Raw genomic sequence first — 16,083 nt, forward strand, 5'->3', positions numbered from 1 at the left:
TCGCGGAAGGACTGGTTTATCCTAGGTTTGGCCAAAGCCATCAGGCAATCCCCGAAATACATTTCAATTTCGCCCTTTGCCTGAAGTAATAATAATAATAATAATTATTATTATTAAAGTATTTTTAGTCAAACCCAGGAGCTCCTAACTTTTCAGTCAAACGTCGAAAGTAAATTATTCTGTTTCGGTTTTGGCCTAGTCAATCCTAGAAGCGACTGCAAAACTCGGTCAAACGTTGATCTGAACATGTTTAAACAGGTTCATAATGTCTCTCGCGGTGTTCCGACCGATTGTTTTGTCATTTCATGTTCGTTCATTGAGCGTGCGGGCGTGTAATTGTGTAAAATTGAAGATGAGTGAGGTTAGGTTAGGTTAGGTTAGGTTAGGTTAGGTTAGGTTAGGTTTTTTTAAATTATTAAAACAATAAACATCAAAATTTTAAAAATGTTATTTTTTTATACCTAATCTTACAAACTAACCTCCGTATATTCCAAAGCATTTATTTATTTATTTTATACTTTATTGCACATCGTACAAAAGGTGGGCCTAATGCCACACGGCATTCTCTCAAAGCATCTCAAATATAAAAGTGAAAATCACGTAAGCTGACCAATGGTGTCAGAACTGGCAGAGTTAAGCGGTTCTTAAGACTTGAAAGCTGCTTAAATGATAAAATGCTTCCAAATATACGAAGATAAGACACTTCATACCTATATCGGAGTTTGACTCGTCAAACCCCGATTTAATAAAATTGTGTTTTGACGTTTGCCTGACCAAATTAGTCTCTCCCAGGTTTGACGAAAATTGTTTAGTCAAAGGCCAAAAATTTACATTTGTTTGGGCTTTGACTAAGTCATTCAGTCTGACCTGAGGATTGACCAGTCCAACCTAGGAGCGCCGGAGCTTCGGAGTTTGCCTATAACATATATATCTATTGATTTTTACATATTTTTTTAACTTGTTTTTGCTGCATCGAGTAATCCCCTTCGTAGAGGCAAAATATATTGTATCATTGCCTGTTAAATCTATGATACTTATGTTGGGCTTACTAGAAGCAGCAGTAACAGAAACATGGTCACAATTTATTAATTCATCGAACAAGCTCTGGGTTTTTTGTTCCTCGGACTTATGGGTAACTGATTCAAGCCTCATAATTTGTTGGTGGGCTTCATGCAATTGTTTTTCTAACGAGGATATGGTTTTCAATGCTACCTCATAGTCCTCACAACATTTATTAAACCCTTCAACAATACCTACAAGTTTATCCCGCTCTTCACATACAGTACTATACTGTAAGTGAATATCGGTTAATTCACTTCTTAACAATTTATTTTTATCTAGAATTTCCAACAGTTCCCGCTCGTTATCATCTCTCTCGTTATTCAGCTGATCACACCTGTCCCTAGCAATCTTTAATTCCTGCAACGCAACCTGGAGCTGGGACTCCTTCTGGTTAGCGAACGCCTTGCGGGGCTAATTATAGATGTCTATTGATTGCTTACGTGTTTGCAAATACCAGGTTAGAAATAATTCATCGCACACTTGAACGGTGATGAAAAACATCATGATAACATAAACATGGGAATTTAATTCGGAACGACGGACGGAATTCGGAGCGACTGAATTACCAGCCACTTCAAATAAAACGTATTATAAACAATGTTAGTACCTATGAGGATCCTTATCATTCGGCAGTAGGGCTGCCACCAGCATGTCGAAAAGCCCGAAGCCACCCCGCCAGTGCAGAATGCAGGCCAGGATGAAAATGTAGGTGTACAGACGGGATAAAACTCGCTCTCGAAGCCATCGCCCCGCTTTGCCGTCTTCCCCCCAAGCACCCTTTGAGCGGGATAGGAGCTGGGCTCTGAAAAAACATATTTACCTTTATAAAAGATTTTGTAAGAAGCTTTATAAATCGTAATAATCATAATCATAACAAACAATGAAGTCTAACTAACGAGAAGGTGGCCATTGCCGTTTATAGACACCTGTACTCCAAATGAAGTCCGACTCAGATATGTTGCTACTTTTGAAGACTAAGTTAGAACTAACATTATCTCTCCTTTCCTACAGAATTGAAACCAGAACACAGTATCGCTTAACACAGCTAGTGTTAGATAAAAATAGATGTGGCGGTTGTGCCACCATAATAGAACCTAGATAGTTCTACCACCTTTATTTTTCGACGGCCGCCGTGGCGGAGTGATCCCCGAACCGGTCAGACACGCAGCGGATAACGACTTTGATCCCCGGACAGACATCTATTCTAGATCTGGGTGTTTCTGTACTCGTCTTTATGTGTCCAAGGCATTCATGACACAAGTAATATACTAGTACGGTATGAGGGTAAATAGCGGTATGATTAGTACATATATTAACTTTACACATACGTACCTAATTAACGCAAAAGACACGTGTATAACGATGCCCAAAATGTAGCTTTGTGCGTAGGGGAAGAAATGTTTGTTCATGTCCATTATGCCCCACGTGCCCCGCCACACGCTCACCACCTGTGGCGCCACCACGAAGCTGGTGAACACGGCATCACCTGGAATTAAGAATATCATGAGGCAAAGTAGATATTTATTAAGAAGATTGTTCATTTTGTGAATGATATTGCATAAAATTGAGAAAAAAATATTATAAAAAATATTTTCTAAAATACTCTTACCCGACAACTTAATAAATACCTAAAATAGGGTAAATCAAGTTAATACTAATAATACATAATGTTTTTAACTTAGTTATGTAAGTAGAACGAAATAGGTTAAAATTGTAATAAATTGTACTTAAATTGTGTTTGCTAAGAATCGAACCTAGAACTCTCTGCGCAGTGGCAGAATGTGTTTGGTACCGCTCTAGAACGAAAGTCGTATAAGCTAAGAAGATTAAGCAGATATTTTTAATTTGTACATATGTGTCACCTGCGCCATAAGCTAGTTCGCCTCGATTGCATTCTGTCGTCTCCACTTCCGTTTCGTCGTAGTCCACTGTAACGGAAGTCTTCTCCACCTTAACGTGTGTTACCTCAGGCAGTAACTCTTCTGTTGCGTTTGGAGGCATCTGTGAACATATTCTTCTGTGAAGGCACTACCAAAGACACCAACAACAATATCGTTACTCTAAAGAAGATAACGACCATTAACAATATTTCCTAATAAAATGTGGAATGAACTTCCTGAAGTATTACCTGAGCGCTATGACACGGGACTCTTCAAGAGGGGTGCAAAAGGAGTTCTCCTCCAAAGCCGGCGATGCATTGGCGACTCCTCTGGTGTTGCAAATGTCCATAGGCGATGGTAACTGCTTTCCACCAGGTAGCCCGTCTGCCTTATCGTTAGGTGTAAATATAAAAAAAAAACACTATGTCTACGGCGTTGTTTGTTTTGAAATGAAACAGACTAATGTTATAGTAACTGTATCCTCATTTTTTATACTATTTTTTTACCTAAGACCCTACGTGACTATTATATAATAAATGAAATTCTTAAGACTCAAATGAAAATGGAATCTAAAATATAGAAGAATAAAGATATTTTGCTTAAAACCTGGGTACACGCAAAATTTTACAGTCACTTCATAATAATTAAAAATCAAGCGGAAACTTATGTATAATCACTTCTTACTTGTATAGTATTAATTTAATGTGGTTCTAAAATTCTGTTACTAAATTTGTAAGTATTGAAAAATATTATTAAAAACCAAATTAAATAAATAGTCTCTTGACAGCCTTATGGTTTTATTTAGCAAATTCACAACTATAGCTGATATTATAATGACGTAGGAGCATCTCTATCGATTCAAACTTTCAACATTTTATTCAGATTACTAGGTGACCCGGCAAACGTTGTGTTGCCATATAAATAAAAAAATGTTAAGGGTGAACAACCTTTATCACTTAAGGGTGTGAAAAATAGATAGTAGCCAATTCTCAGACCTATTGAATATGCATATAAAATTTGGTGAAAATTGGTAAAGCCGTTTCGGAGGAGTACGGTAACTAACATTGTGACACCAGAAATTTATATATAATATTATTTACTACTCAAATCACCTTTTTTCATTCGTACGGCTTTTGAAGTCCACTGCTAGACTATTCATACATGTTTATGCCTTTTATTAAGAATTAACTCGTTAAAGGCGAGGACATATAGGCCTGTATACGAGGCGTTTTAACTTAGTTTTCTTGGGTAGAAACGCAAGTGAAGCATCAAACCCACCTGGAGTTGATTACAAATGTCCGTGGATGCCCGTGGTCATTTACCATAAGACATACATACTTCTTAGATAGGAAGTAGAAACTTCTTTAATTAAAAAATATGGTTATTTTATTATGGTTATTATTCTATAAACTGAACAATCAGTCTAGTATTCTAGTTCACAGTTTATCTTAAACGTATTAAAAATTATCTGACAGTTGTCACATAAGACCGCGTCTAAACCAAACGTATTTTCAGCCGCTGAGTTTGAACGAGCATTACTCCGTTTCATGATTTTCCATTCATATAAAAGTTTTGTTTACATAAAATTGGTAGATGTCGGTCTCAGATCCGTTGTTGCCACTGAAGACTAAGTCATAATGCCTAGTAACGTTTCTCCCATATTGATCCCTTTGTAACCAGTAAACAGTGTATAATAAGTATGTAATGAATTTGAAGGTGGTAGATCCCTTTGTGGTTCGACTCCGGCGGCACCACCGCCACACCTATTTCTGCCTAATAACAGCAGTGTTAGGCGCTGCTATGTTCCGTTTTCAAAAGTGTGGTAAGGGAGACACACTTTTCCGAGGCGTTCCAACTTAGTCGTCAAGGGTAGCGGCGGGTATCTGTGGCCGACCACAGGTTGGAATATCTAATCCTATCTGGGATTGATTACAGATGTCCAAGGGTGGCCACTTACCGTCAGGTGAACTGCATGCTCGTCTGCTACTCCTATATTATAAAAAAAAAACGTGTGTTAAAAGGCAGTGTTCGAACCACATCAAAAACAGTGATAGCTTAGTGGTAGAAACTCGTCCTTTCAATTCTCAGATTCATTTCCGTATTAGAAATGCATTATCACTACCTAAAACGGCGAAGTTAAAAGTTTTAAGAAAAAAAAAATTTTAACAAAAAAATAAAACCGACTTCTATGTCACTACAAAGTAAAAAATAATTGAAATAAATGTTGGTTTAATACATATTTCTGAAGTTGGCGCTCAATATACATATTTCGTTTGATAATGGCGTAAACGTGTCTAATATGAGCGCCGACTTCAGAAATATGTATTAAACCAACATTTATTTCAATTATTTTTTACTTTGTAGTGACATAGAAGTCGGTTTTATTTTTTTGTTAAAATCTTTTTTTTCACCCTTTTTAGTGATGATATGTTAATGTTTGTATTAATATTATGTAAAATTGTATAAATGTGATATACAATTTTACATAATATTAATACATACGAATTGGACCCACCCGCTCGCAGGGCGCTTCCGCGCTCTGCTCGCTTAGTTTTATATTGCCTTATATCTTTCAACCTAACCTAATCAATTCAATACGAAACACTATAGGCGAGGCTACATGCAATTCTATATTGTTTGCTAGGTTAGGTTGGAACAGAAAAGTAAATAAATCAAACTAGGTGGTAAAACTCTGCGAGTGAGTCGGTCCAATTTACCTTAATTCAATAGTTACGAAAAATACAGCGTATTCATTAATCATATTTTATATTTGTAAGAAGTGATTGTCAAGTTACTGTTGTTTAGGCCAGCAGTGTCCCTGCGTCACTAGGATTGAAGACTTTATGGTCAAAGTTATCAGGGTTAAGACCTTGAATTTTCATCATATGTGTCTGCTTAGTGACGTTAATACATATATGAAAGCACAAAATGGCTAACTCCAGTGGTTTAACTTGGAAGCACACCAGCATTATCAGAGTGAAAGAATTGAAGGTCATTTTTTTCATTACATGTACCTGCTTAGGACCTGTAAAATATGTGTGAAAGCATTAAATGGCTTATTCATGTGGTTTAGGCTGGAGGTACCTCTGCATCATCAGATCTAAGGAGATGAAGGTCAAATTTTTCATCATATATCTCTGTCTACCAACTTCATTACAACAAATGTCTAATCTATATACTTTACATTGGAGGCACCTCTGCATCATAAGGATTGAAGAATTGAAGTTCATATCTTCCATCATATGTCTCTGCTCAAAGACCTTATCATATATTCGTAAGCTCCAAATGCCTAACTTGTATGGTTTAGGCAGGAGGCACCTCTGCATTATCAGAGTTGAAGAGTTGAAGGCCATATTTTCCATCATATATCTCTACCTATCAACCTTATTAAATATCCATAAGTTCCAAATGCCTTACTTGTATGGTTGAGGCAGGAGGCACTTCTGCATTACCAGGGTTGAAGAGTTGAAGGTCGAATTTTCCATCATATCATGTTAATTTAGATACTCAATGTTCATTTAAAGTTTCATGAGAATTGAGTGGGCAGAAGGAAAGTTGTCATAAAATATGTAAAAAGCAGGGGTAGTGATGATGAGTTCCACCCCATTACTTAAGTTCTAATCATCAGAGCATACTAATGTCATAGTAGGAAAGTACCGCAACAAAACACCCTTTCATATGAAAAAAAGAAAATTGAAATTGGTTAAGAAATACTCGAGTTATTGAAGTTTATATCGGGAAAGAAAAGAAAGAGATCAGGTTTTTCCAATTTCCCGGGAAAACTGGCGAAAATTTTCAAATTTCCTCGATATGGGACCCCCTGTGAAACTAGCCGCATACAATGGTGTATGAATCATGTCGATCGGTCGCGGCATCGTGAAAAAATCGCCGAACAAACATAAAAAAAAAAAATATATACGGTCGAATTGAGTAACCTCCTCCTTTTTGGAAGTCGGTTAAAAATACACACTAAAGTGAGTAAACCCCTCCTTCTCTGAGAGAAGACCCGTGCCCAGCTGTGGGAAGGGTTGAAGATGACGAGTCGGTATTTCGAACGTTGGTGTAAACGCAGCCTAAACCTTACTTTTACAAAATTTACGTACTTAATTTAGTTAAGCCAATTTAATGGAAAATTACCGTAATAAAGATTACCTACTAAAGTAATTATTTACGTACCAAATAACTAAAACATTTGAGTTAAATGTTCGCTATCATGTTCAGCCAAATTGACGTTAGATTAACCTAAATTTGTTTCACTTGACTGTTAATTTCTTTTTGCAATTACTTTGTAGCTATGTGAGTTTAGTTAATTAAGGGTTTATTTTTTAATGATATCAATGTAAGAACTTCGTTAGTTCATTGTCGTCACAACTGCGTTATTTCCACCCCTTCTAAAACCCTCTTAAAGAAATAGTACATAAGTGGTACGACCATAAAGTGTCGTCCAAATCATCTTTAGATAGATGTTTATTGTGCAATTAGCAACTTCCTGTTGGGTTTATATCGTTTTTGTTAAAAAAAATTTGGATGTTAGTTATCAAACAACAAGTGGTAAGCTAGTTTACTCTTACCATTACAAAGAAACGTAAGTTTTCAATTATGTAATGTCCTACAATCAAATAAGTTCTAACTAACCGAATTCACCTACTGAAAACACTGATAATAAAAACATTATTGTATTATTTCTCTCACAAAGTTTGTCGCGGTAGACTAGTTATAACAAAAAACCCATTGATAAATACTTTGTTTACAGACAGACAGTTTGACAGATCTATTCAATAAGAGGTCGATGATACAATGAAGGCAAGTCATTTACTTACAAGCATTACTTTTAAGACCTTGAAAAGAAACGATTAGTTATGTAATTATCTAAAATAATCTAGTTGTCTTCTCAGTTAAATGGTAATTGTGTTTAGATAAAATGGAAGAAAGAGTATTGGCCATATTGATGATTCGACCGGGAAGGTATCATCGATTTTTTTACCCGATTTTGGAGGATAATGTCTTTCGAACGTACCTCTCTCACAGGTGATCTCTCAGTAGATGTATATGTCACATTCTTTTCTTTTCTTTTTTCTTGATTTTAATTTTTGAAATGTCGTTGGATTCGTCTAAATTTTGAAATATCTATGAGTTATATTTTTACGCTCTCGTGTTTTTGTTATTAGAAGTTATTACAATAATTCTCTAGTTAAAAACTGCGTATATGTGGGCGCGCCGGTAGGTAGATCTACAATGGTATTTCGATTCAACTAATTTAACCAATATTTATAAAAATTATAGTTAAAATAATTAAACGAATAAGCGTTAATGCCACCACAGTAACAATAACACCCAAGCAAAATACCAAACAGTTCAGAGCACCACCGTGCCGTGCCCACTATTGGACAACTTCTGATCTGTTGACAATTGCGCGCCCCTTTTTTATACCATGATACGGGTAGCCAATTGTTAATACGGAGCGGTAGTTCGAAATTAATATCATGTGATTTTAAAAACGGAATATTTATATATATGAAATGAAGCATTCTCCCACATATAGGTTCACACACATACAATTACGTGTATACGTGCCTTGGATTTGAATTTCGGATTGAAAATACGACATTTAATCACTAGGCTATTACACGTTAGCAAGTCTAATATCTTTAACCGATCTCAACTAGGACCTCGGAAATAGGAAATACTTGGGATCACTGAACTAATACCTTCTAAGTTGAAACAAACAGTTTTGTTAAAAATAATAATTAAGTACTCAATATTCAAAATAACGATAAAAATTCCGCTTATTCATGATAATACACGTACTTATAAATATGCATAATATAATACGAGTAATAGATTAATATATTATTGTCGCCGTACCAGCTAAACCAGTTATGGATAATATATTTATGAAATATGTGAGCCAAGTAAACATTTCAATTTATTTGTATACGTGAGGACTATGAGGAGTCTCTACCTGCCTAAAATATATGTCTGCCTAAAGACATTAAAATTGAATATTATGGAACTTGTAAATAACTTCTATAGATATAACGAATTAATTAACGAACTTGTATTTTTTTATTATATAATAAAAATGTTAGAGCAATTTAATAAATCCGACCGAAGTCAATACAAAGATAGAAATATAGTTCAAAAAACTAAAAAAACACGCTTTTATGATAAAATCAATGAAAAAGTAGAAAATAATTTTAAATCTAGGAGTCAATTAAGGAACAGTAAATAGTATAATTTTTAGCTTTTTGATCTATATTAATTTTTAGTATTTGTTGTTATAGCGATACATCCTCCGTAAAAAAATCAAGTGTCTATCTGTCACGGAGCGGAGGGTTCCGTTTTACCCTTTGATTACCAAATCCTAAAAATCATTCTACAAGAGGGCATTATAGATATGTTTCAGAACATTTGAGTTATAGGGAAATAACATCATTATTAAACTAAAAATCATGCTATGACAGTTATTGAAACTAATAAGTAATATGTTTTGCGATTTGCGACTTTGCGATGAACTTTCTCTAAGGCGCTCGAAAAATGTCGCCTCGAAAATCGTTAATCCTGAGAATGTTAATAAGGACAATGGTACAAAATTATTAAAATCTTGTATTGTCATCGGTTTTTGATAATTCTTCAAAATTTTGAATTAAACTGAACGTTCAAAGTGGATAGAAATCGGGTTGAAAGATTGCGTTACTATATACATACATACCTACTTACATACATACAAGCTAATAAAAGCGTGTTAAAAATAAAACGTTTGGTACGTAGTTTCTGAAGTCGGCGCTTAATAAATCTTAATATTTTCTCGACGTGTTATTACATAGTGTGCATGATCACGATGTACACTAAATATGAGTGTTTAAATTAATAAATTACTACATTGTACATTGTTTCTACTGTGAAGTAATTCTGCGTGCCGGTGGAAAGGTGTAGAAACGGATAACTTACCTAATGCTGCCTACTTATGCCTTTTTTTTTTTTTGTTGACGAGGGGGAAACCTTCAAAAGGTACCCTATGCCGTGGGAGCGGCACGGGGTTATGTGGGATTCTTACCGCACTAAAACCCCCCCTGTGGCCGTCCTCGGCGCTGCGTAGAGGACTCCGGGATCTCCAACGGATTGCAACCGGAGTCCACTTGGCGCGTTGCCCCGTCGGGCTCCGCCCAGGTGAGCTTGAAACTCACCACACCATCTGGTGTTCACGACGGTATGCGACCACACATACCGCCGTCCATCCCGGGGTTGCTGGCCAGGCGGTTCGAGCTCCCACTCTTATGGGCTTTAATAGATGCCTAAGCTGCAATGCCTCGAAAAAGTATGTATCCCTTAAAACCAGCAGTAGCGTTTATACACTGCAGTTATTAGGCAGAAATAGGTTTGGCGGTGGTGCCGCCGGAATCGAACCAAGTTAAAATTGTTTATTTAACCTGATTAATTAAATATGTATTTAGAAAGTATTTATTGAGATAAAAAATTGAAAGATAATTCAACATACGACTTAATTATAGTAGTGATAATAAAATGTATACTCCGTTTTTGTTTTACTTTATCAAATAGTTGATTAAAAATATTTAGTTTACATAGAAGCATAGAAACGATAATTAACATAGGAAGAAGTAGAGACATGAAAATTTTCAAAGCTCTGCGTATTTAATAATAACTATTGGTCCAGTGTTAAAAATTAAACCATAATCGATTTCAAAATCTACCAAAATATGCTTTCTTTGGTTTCTTACCAAAACAAGAGAAAATCGATTGAAAAATAAAAGAGAAATGTGTTGTAACAGTTTTGTTTTATATATAATCAATGCTCATAATTAGTAATAATTCTATATAATGTTTTACTAATCTATGTATAGTCTGCGTCAAACTGCTAGTCCGTTCCGAATATAGAAACGTCGAATATAGAGTCGCGTCACAATATCAAATTGCAGATATTAGCGGGAAGAAGTCATCGCAGCCGTACGCTGCCCGCCCACGGATATATAGCTGCGTAAGGTGCCCTAACGTTCCTAGGAACATACGCCAAGAGGACTCCGGTTGAGTTCCTTTGGAGATCCCGGAGCCCTCTACTCAGCACCGAGGAAGGCCACCGGGGTTTTAGTGCGGTAAAAATCCCACATAACCCTGCGTCGCTCCCATGGCGCTGGGTACCTCTTGAAGGTTTCCCCCTCGTAAAAAAAAGGGTGCCCTAACGTTACGGAGTATATGCTAACTAAACCTGCGCGCAATAACTTCAGAGCGGACTATAGTTTGGCACGTACTATAATTTATTACTGTTATAATCTATAATCATCCCTCGATAAGATATGATTCCTAAATTGAGGTTGACAATAGATTATTGCAATGCCTCCGAATTTAATTGTACAGTCTCGGAGAAGCATGTCTTACGTACCACACCATTGAAACTAGAATACAGCAGCACTTAACATAAGCAGAAATAGGTGTACCGGTGGTGTCGCCAGAGTCGAAAAAGAAATAAACACCAAATAGATAAACTTTTAATGGCGGGTGTTATAAAAAAAATTGGTGCTTGAATTTTCACTCATCGTTATATTTTAAAATATGAATGACTTAAATAATACTGATAAATATTAAAAAAATACTTACTTTATTTACGAAGTCTTCCAAGCGTCGATACTATTAAATTTTCAAATAATTTTCTGGATTTACGATTTACTTGTTACACAAAAACTAATTCATTTCTTAATTTAGAGAACATTAATTAAATAAAACGGGATGTTGACAAACAGTTTGTTCGTAACTGGTTCTAATACATCTTACATTCCATTCACTTAATAAACGAAGGGCTTTCTGACGGTAAACCACTAGTTGTTTTTAGAGCACTTAAAAAGACATTAAATTTTAATGCAAGTTTTAAAATTTAAATTAATTTAGTAAAATTATCTATGTTTATTTGTGTACGTTAAGAAAATTTGAATAATTCTCATTCTGAATGTTTACGATGTCAATAAAACATTATTGAAATAAATTACGCGTCATTTACACTAAATAAATTTAAAAAAAAAAGTTCTAAATTCGAATTTTCGTATTTAGCAAACGACGCAGTCTCGTCACACAACACCACAGTACTGAGTTGTCACGACAAAAGGTTATAAATAAAAACCCTGCAATTTATTCGATCGAAGGACGATGAAAAAACGTAAACATTGTCAAAGGACTGTTTGTAGACGCCATTGTTAAATTATCTTTAATATAAAAAACACGAACATTGATACAAAATATTGACAGTAGTGAATTTTTAACCCTCAACTTATCTGTGCCGCCAACTCAAAAGGGATGTTATAAGTTTGGCGCCTTACCTATGCATGTGTGCATACACGCGTGCATGCGTACATGTGCGTGCGTGTGTGTGTGTGTGTATGTGTAAAAAAAATGTAAGTAAATTAGGATAGATAGGAATCTATCCTAATTTACTTACATTTTTTTTTGAAACAGGTTATGCAAAATAATTATAATGTCTACACAGTTTTTCAACACTATTTATATAGTTAATTTTATTTTTCATGGTATAATTATAACGAAAATATGTTTTATGTTTTCTCTATAAGTATTTTATGACATATGCATGATATTTATCAAAATATAAGTGTATTTTTTGTGGAATTAGGACATTAGGTATATTGAAAATGAAACGATACATGAAATACAAGTGTAATATAATATATTTGTTTGCTATTCCCTCAACAAACGAACATGTAACATGGCATAAACATTTCGCTAACACACAACGCGTGTAAACATACTTAAATCTAAGGGCACTTACACGCGGGCGACTCGCGACGTTTACAAGCGGAAGGTAGTTGTAGTTCGCGCCTAACTGCTAGTCCGCTCTGAAGTTGTTGCAAGCAGGTGTAGTCATACAATTTGCTATGGCGACGCGAATCATTTCTATATTCAGAGCGGACTAGCAGTTTTACGCGCACTATACTAGCATACAGACAGTACAAGAAATCAATATTAAATAAGTATTCTCGTATAATGCTTTTTATATTCACTACCCTATACTGGAATTCCTTGTATCGTGGTTACTACACCAACACACATCAATAAACGGAATACTGAATAATGAAAAATTTGAGTCAGATTTAATGAATCAATATTTTATTCAATTTACAAAAAATAACCGGTTATTTGTTCGAATGAACTAAGTAGGACTGACTAGAATTATAGTTGATAATCTGTCACGACTTATAACCAATTGGTGAAAATCGAACAGCAAAATACGGAAGAACGGCACGGTGAACGGTAAAACTAGGTCACAGGTCAGTTCACAGGGTACGAGTAGGTAGGGCCTAGGTCGTAAACACCAGACGGTGTGGTGAGTCCTGAAGCTCACCTAGGAGGAGCCCGAGGGGGCAACGCGTTCAAAGGACTCCGTTCCTTAGGAGATCCCGAAGTCCTCTTGGCAACGCTGAGGACGGCCACCGGGGGGGTTTTAGTGCGGTAAGAATCCCACATAACTCTGTGTTGCTCCCACGGCACCGGGTACCTTTTGAAGGTCTCCTCCTCGTAAACAAAAAAAAGGTAGGGCCTAGGTCGGACCGAATTATCCTGTAGCGCTCAGTGTGAAATAAGTTTTAGTACGAAAATCTTGACAATGTCAACTCTTAAGTATTGTAGTCGTGTAGTTTTTACGTTATTGAATCCGTATCATTTTATTTTACCTGTAATCGACGTCAAGCATGTTATCATCTTCTTTAAATAGATATCAAATTATGTATATTCTAATAATTTTTGCTATATAAACAATGTTTTAAATTATAATGTAATTAAAACTAACATACATTTGCATAAATATTTTCATGACAATATATATTTCAGTTTTGGCGTCGCAAGTGGCCCGTGTACGTACATAGTGTTTACTAATGACGAGTTCTGTCTGTACAAAGCAATTGTTTAACTTAAGTATACACAAAATTTAGAGGTTTAATTAGAAATCCATGTCAAACTGTTAGTAGCCCATGTAAAACTTACATAAAAAAAATTGGTTTAGGGCCGATACACATAAAAGCGATGCAGTACCGCACCTTGTGTTACATTGTGCAACGTTACGTGTCCAGTACCCTTACCATGAGTTTTTACATTTTGACATATATCACTGTTTTGGTATTTGTTTACGTATTTGCCCATATAATTTCCAACTCCCATAAGGGCGCTGCCTTAGCGGATTGGGTCAGAACTAGGAAACCGTATGGTCAAATACCAAAACAGTCATATTTGTCAAAACGTAAAAACTCATGGTAAGGGTACAGAGTTTGCCTGAAAAATGGTGCGTTGCTGCAACGTTCACTGCTCTGCGGCGCGTTTTACGGCACCGCACCGCCACGCTTTTATGTGTAACGGCCCTAAGCCCAAATATATGACTGGAAGGGTAAGGTACTTCATACATTCGTCAATGTTAAACGTTTAATAGGTGGTAATAAATGTTTTATTTTTAATAATGTAGTTTCGGCTGTTGGAGAGGAGAAAGAGAAACTGTTGACATATATTCCATGCAAGGTTAATTGATTAGAGTCGTATATTTGCATGTAGACCTTCGTGCGAGATAGTGCCTCCATAGACAGGATATGCAGGAAACATTGTGTAACTTATACGCTACATACTGTTGCGATATTTCAAATAAAAACTTAGCTTTAAGGTCGCTACTGTGCAATAAAATATTATAATAATACAAATATTAATGATATTGCAGATGTCGATGTCTAAATAAACTAAACAAAATCACAATCACTAATGAAATCTTGATTTAAATGTGTGCAATTCAGAGAAGCCTTAATAAGTACAATTAAATCCTACGGACTCCAATACGAAATAAGCTTATCAACATTATAACATGTAGCTTTTAAAATTAGCAATGAACTGTGTTAATGGAACGATACGCGTATCGGCGTATGTATGAAGGGCCTTACAGTCGCAACTCGCCAATAGATTACGAAGTAAGGGCTTGAACAGACGAGCTACTTTTAGCATCGGTGTTCGACGATTTAGTTGCATTTCAGAAACTTTCAAAACGCTTTACCACGTATATGTTTGACCGATAGTAACTCAAAAAATGCGATGTCGCATCAGTCTAGTCTAAAATGGACGTTTCGATACTGTAACCAAACCCCATAACACCAAAATCTGATGGAGCAGCAATGCAATCGCCCAAACGCGAATCGCCGTTACTTAAAGTGGCTAGTCTGCTAACGCCGTAAAGTAGAGTGGAAAATAAGATCACATTGAAAATGCAAGCACATACATAATGACACAAGGCAAGACTTCACACACATTTACATACTTATTAGATACATAAATTAAATTAGGATCATTAGCACATTAAGACAGGTTATTTGCCTCAGAAGTATCCGATTTTAATATTTTCATCACAAAGGTACGATTATAGAGATGCCGGTTTATGATGTTGCAGGCTCGTATTTCGTTTCGACGTAAATTTTAATAATCATTAACCCCTTTTTGTCCCACTAGGGTTTATTTTATGTATCTTGAAATAAATCATACTGTTTAGATAGATTCCTATGACTTTCTTCTAATACAATGCTGGCCAATTAGACAGTTCGACATCTCTATAAATGCACTACTTAAAGTTTTTTCGTAATAAATAAACCAAATATTTTAAGACAACTTTTCGTACATTCTATCAACATTTTATTAAATATTTACATACTTGTTTACTATAACACCCTTATTTACTATAATATACGATGAATATTATGTTAATTATTGTGTTTACCTAAAACATTTTTTCTAAATACAATTAATATTTTCCGGAAAATATACCGAGCGTCAAGAATAAGTCTGCCTTATAGGGGCAATAGTCCTGCCACCTCTTGGTAGGTAGTTATAATTTACTGCCCAATGAAAATAATGAGAAAAGCGATCAAAAGACACAAATTACATTTAATTTGAAAATACGCTGCATGTTTTAAATTAACGTACATTAGATTATTATTTTAATAATTTGTGCAGAAAAGCTTTTACAGATGGAAATTATTAAAATTATATATTCATAAATAGATTCATACAAGCCATAGATAATATTAATATGTAAAATTATTATTTAGTATTTTATGTACAAGAGTTAAAAGTACTTGTGTCGCCATCTAGTATCAGA

The 16,083-nt window shown here is 35.4% G+C and overlaps 1 protein-coding gene across 1 annotated transcript in view; it reads right to left on the reverse strand.

The window, feature by feature from the left end:
- Positions 1–11,904, reverse strand: part of fusl (transmembrane protein fuseless) — a 46,871-nt gene extending 34,967 nt beyond the window's left edge. The window contains exons 1-4 of the mRNA XM_073082634.1: positions 11,556–11,904; positions 2,925–3,063; positions 2,395–2,548; positions 1,670–1,864 (exon numbers count right to left, since the gene is read on the reverse strand). Coding sequence (XP_072938735.1) covers positions 1,670–1,864; positions 2,395–2,548; positions 2,925–3,063 — 488 coding nt within the window. The 5' untranslated portion in view covers positions 11,556–11,904. The remainder of the gene's footprint in view (positions 1–1,669; positions 1,865–2,394; positions 2,549–2,924; positions 3,064–11,555) is intronic.
- Positions 11,905–16,083: the final 4,179 nt, after the last annotated feature.

The sequence above is a fragment of the Epargyreus clarus genome, unplaced genomic scaffold (assembly GCF_041222505.1).
Source record: "Epargyreus clarus isolate Ecla_fem2 unplaced genomic scaffold, WU_Ecla_fem_2.2 ptg000018l, whole genome shotgun sequence".
NCBI lineage: Eukaryota > Metazoa > Arthropoda > Insecta > Lepidoptera > Hesperiidae > Epargyreus > Epargyreus clarus.